Raw genomic sequence first — 4,816 nt, 5'->3', positions numbered from 1 at the left:
GTTCTAAGATCATATTGTTTTTTAAATAAACATTTTTGGTTTGAATTAAAAATAACAGTAACATTTATTATTTTGTATACAGAATACAAAATTAACAAAAGTGATTCAGAAAAATGTAATGGTATAGATTTGTTTTTTTTTTACTTTGACACATATAATAAAAGAAAATGTGAAGTTTCAACTAATAAAATTTATTGTTTCAAGAATTTTCAGGTTTAAATATTTTTACACAAATTAGGTTTTTTATATAATAAATTAATCCACCTCCAAACTAAATCAATAAAAATATAATAGAGTTTAATAAAATAATTAAACCTAATTTTTAAATACTATATAAATAGTTTCAATAATATCAAAAATATTAATTAGTATTTTCTAATTTAACAGCAAATCATGTTTTATGATATATATTAGCGCATAATTGGTTTTTGAATGAAATTTCAATTAATCTTAGTGTTTTACTGATGATGTTTTGTTAATTATTATAGCTTTTGGTGAACTCTATAATATCAAAATTATTTGTTGAAATTTTTTTTCATGATATTTAAAACATTTTTTTAATTAGTATTTTATAAACTAATAAAAATGATACTTCGAAATATGAGCCAAACTGTTAAATTATTTGAACTCTATTTAATAACACATCTTTTTTTACTTTAGTTACATACCACTTCGTATCAAATAATTTATTCAAAAATTTAATATGAGCCAAACTGTAACTAAACAGAAAAAACTTCAATACAATGTAACCCTTAATAATCTGGAAATCAAGAACCAAACTGCATATAAATGTTCACTGAAATTCGCTTTATTTTTATCAATATTGAATCAATTATGTAACTTGTGTTGGTTGTATTGAATGAAAGCCTATAATTCATATCTCATCAAACATTCCCTTCTAAGTTTTTACATATTTAAAATATATAACTGAAATGGATACTGAAAATAAAATAGTACAATGTCATAAAATATAGTTGATAATAAAAAAAAATCCAAACACGTAAGAATTATAAACAAATGTCAAATATTAACAAAATAAAAATATATGATCTAATAAGAAAACAAATTATATTTATTATATTCAATTTAAAATAAAATTTCAAATGTTTATAAAATTAAAATATATTTTAATTTAAAATTATTTTAATGTAAACTCACCTGCCCGTAGTGGTTTGTCCGCGCTATGCGCGGGTCGACTCTAAATTTTGATTGGGTCGTGTTTGAAATTTTTTTATTGATGTTTTGTTATTCTGCGTGGTTTTTGTTTGTAGATTGCCTTCTCTGTTGGTGTTTGTGTGTTGGTATACTTTTAGTAATATTGTGTGCTTCATATTTGATGTAACAGTCTTAAATATTGCCAGTTATAGTGATAGATTTACATATTATGGCAAGATTGATTAGGGGAATGAATATTTGTAAAAGAAGTAGAGTGAGCCACAATGGATTTGGCTGAGGACTATTTTTAAACTCTCAATTAGGTATGGGGAAGAGTTTGAAGTAAAGAAAAAAAGAGAGTTCAGAGTGAGCCAAACATTTGCTATGATTTATTTGTAGTTATATTTATATTGTCAAGTAACCTCAGATGCCCACCACTCGATGTTTCACTTCTGTTAATTTGATTTAGTCTACTAAAAAGCAGACAGCCTTCTTATGGATATATAATATTTTAGTCACTTAAATATATAAGCGCTGATGGAGTGTGTTACTGAATCCATGGTTGGCTTAAAGGGTAAATACTTCGAAATATTCTTATATTAGTAGTGCAAAGAACTAAACCAACATACGCAATAGTTTGAAAATGGAAAAAAGCAAAGCATTATTTGATTAAAAAAAAGACAGCAACATGATAAAATAAAGCTTCCATATTCATCTATTCCGTACGGACCTTCTTAGAAGCATGCTCAATTTGAGCTTTGGATTCTGGGATATGAAGCCATCCACTTCAGGGAGGTTCCCCAGTGCAGAGTCTGTAAGTCTCGGTGTCTCCTTCGCATTGTTGTTACCTAGATTTGCAGAAGCTGAGGAAAGTGAGCTGACTCCATGCATATTGTCTTTGGGCCCATCACCTCCTCCCTGCTAAAGAGATTAGAAAACGCTTAATCAGTCAGCGCATTAGTGTATATTCCAATTACGAAAAATTTACATAAACACCAAAATCAGGATTTGGGGCCTGTTGACGCTAAGGTCTCATGCTTTGATGTAAAATTAAACCCATACAACTTCAGCTGAAAAGTGTAAGCATTCCCGATTATCTGAGTGATTAAAGGTTGGGAATTCGTTATCGTGCTGCTAAGAAAAACCTCCACCCTGAACATGGGAAATAATGCTTTGCAAAAAATTACCACCAGAACAGATGAAATTTGTTAACTTGTAGGAGGATTAGTTGTAATCAAACAATGACCTGCCCAACTTCAGAAGAGCGGACGTTAGTCAGCTTGATCATCTCGGAATCAAAAGCTACGAAGACGGCCTCTTCGGTTTCATCTGAAATGGTCAACTCCACACGGTACCTGACAAAATTACCATGAGACATGGCATAGTAAGAGTTATGTTCACTATCCAGGCTGGTGTTGAGTATGGTCATTGTTTGTAACTGTAATGAGAACCAGCCTGTTATAGAAGAACTCAGGGCATTATAGACACTAATCTTGGGTTTATAGATAAGACAATACCTTCTCAAAGTCTGTCTGAGTTGTTTTTCAAGCTCTCTAGCTTCCTCAGGGATCTAACCAAACAAAACATCCATTCTTAATTAACTCAAATAGATAGAAAAACACATTTTCTGATAAGAGAAAGAGGAAAATATAGAACATTTAGTCTCCCATGTTGGGTATGTTCTATGGATAAGCGTTGACTGTTTGAGAAGAACAAATAAACAGATTCGAAGTTGTAAGCTTTGTATTAGTTATAAATAAGAAAAGATGATGGTTCCGAAGTTACCTTCTGAGGGACCTCGGCGGTGATGGAGCAGCAATCAACCTTCAAATCGGCATGAAGAGTGTAAGGATTCGGCATTGATAGAATTGTTGCTTAATAAATGATTAAGCTTTGGGATTTCGTTGCAGTGCGTCTGTCCATTGCAGAGAAGGAACATTTGTATAGTAATACTTTGAACGGTTAGCTTGGCGGATGATAAGGCCGAGTTAATGTGAAAGAGTAGGAGGAGTGGAAAGGACTATGTTAATGCTTGGATAAATGTATCTTCTAGCCAAAATCTGAAGACGTTACAGAGGCGTTGGTCAGGGTTTGAGATCCCAAGAGTCACGGCGATATTAAATGATATTTCATAAAATTATATCTTAAACTACATTTCAATTTTATAATGCTAATCTTATATACAACAAATAATATAGGATAAAAATGATATGAAAGTTGAATTTATAAAATTTAACTAATATATAATTTATGAAACATACTCTCCTTCTTATTTTACAATATTACTTTATCATAATTTAGCAACACTGTTGTTGACTACCGACATGGCAAAAATAAAGCATATGTGATGGGTTCGTATCAAATTTATTAAAACAGAATCATTCTTATTTTTTACCTCTACCCCTACCTGAAATATTACTTTTTATGCCACTGGACCTACCTTTTTTAATAACCAACTTTTACATAATTGTGTCTAATTATACAATTCTAAACAGTAACATGAAGTCTGTTTTAAAAACAATTACTTTTGGTTATTGCCTTTTTCATGTTTATGAAAAGAACTTGGTTGATTTCTTACCCACTAAATAAATATCCACGATTTTCTTCTACTAATTAACCAGTTACCATGAACTCCATTAAAAAACGGGAAAATTGCCAAATATGACTCACAACTTGATTTCAGACACAAAAGTAAATCCAAACTTGAATTAAATGCAAAAGTAACCTAAAAGGCTATTGAAATTACAATCAACCCCTTGTGAACAAACAAAAAAAACCGAAATTTTTTTATGTTTCTAACCCCTGTAAGTCGCCTGGACTAGTTCTATTTAGAAATAATTTAAAATTTTTGTAAAAAATATTTTATCGGGATGATCGCAAGCGGCTCGCGTACCTTGCCATCTTCACTGGATACATTGAAGGGAGAAAGTATTCAACCCCTACACGGGTTAGTCTGGCAAGGCTAGTGATGGAGCTAGAACGGTTTGAGAATTATCCATGGGGGAGAGTCGCGTTGAAGGTGCCGATGGACTCTGTGAAGGGCAGATATATTTCGGGTTGTTACACTATTAATGGGCTTGCGCAAGCTCTCTAGGTCTGGGTGTACACAGCTCTTCCGGAATTGGGTGCTACTTTTGGTAATCCTCTCCCAAACAATCCGTCTCCACCGATACTGGCTTACAAGGGTCGCAAAGGACGCAGACAGTTTAAAGAGGTTATCCTCAGTCAGGTATTTACTTCAATCTGGACGACTTCGCAGAAGACTTATAGTTAAGTCGTCTGATAAGTCTTCCAACTGGACGACTTAGTAGAAGACTTATATTAAGTCATGTGGAAAGTCTTCCAGCTGGATGACTTAGTAGAAGACTTATAATTAAGTCGTCTGGGAAGACTATCCAGACTACTTAATTATAAGTATTCTACAAAGTCTTTCAGCTGAAAGACTTTCCAGAAGACTTAATTATAAGTCGTCTACTAAGTCGTCCAACTGGAAGACTTTCCAGACGACTTAATTATAAGTCATCTGCGAAGTCTTTTCTTTCCATCTTTCTTAATCCGTCAAATATTTAAGTTCATATCTTCTATTTACTGCAGACTAGGGTGATCAACTTTGTTCTAAAGGACATTGGTCAAATGTTTCCAAAATGGGAGTTTGATGTTA

At 32.2% G+C, this 4,816-nt stretch overlaps 1 protein-coding gene across 2 annotated transcripts; it reads right to left on the bottom strand.

The window, feature by feature from the left end:
* Positions 1 to 1,734: 1,734 nt before the first annotated feature.
* On the bottom strand, positions 1,735 to 3,263 carry LOC106304871. Of its 2 annotated transcripts, none has more exons than XM_013741260.1 (4): positions 2,941 to 3,263; positions 2,673 to 2,725; positions 2,402 to 2,510; positions 1,735 to 2,076 (listed from the first exon to the last, which is right to left on the bottom strand). In XM_013741260.1, the coding sequence occupies exons 1-4, from the start codon at positions 3,013 to 3,015 to the stop codon at positions 1,867 to 1,869; spliced, it is 447 nt and encodes a 148-aa protein (XP_013596714.1). In that variant the 5' UTR covers positions 3,016 to 3,263; the 3' UTR covers positions 1,735 to 1,866. The 2 variants fall into 2 exon arrangements, with proteins under 2 accessions (XP_013596714.1, XP_013596715.1); XM_013741261.1 differs by having other exon boundaries at positions 1,735 to 2,073.
* Between the last annotated feature and the right edge of the window lie 1,553 nt (positions 3,264 to 4,816).

The sequence above is a fragment of the Brassica oleracea genome, chromosome C7 (genome assembly GCF_000695525.1).
Source record: "Brassica oleracea var. oleracea cultivar TO1000 chromosome C7, BOL, whole genome shotgun sequence".
Classification (NCBI taxonomy): Eukaryota; Viridiplantae; Streptophyta; class Magnoliopsida; order Brassicales; family Brassicaceae; genus Brassica; species Brassica oleracea.
The sequence above is the reverse complement of the archived record's forward strand: the minus strand, read 5'-3'. Positions and strand labels throughout refer to the sequence as shown.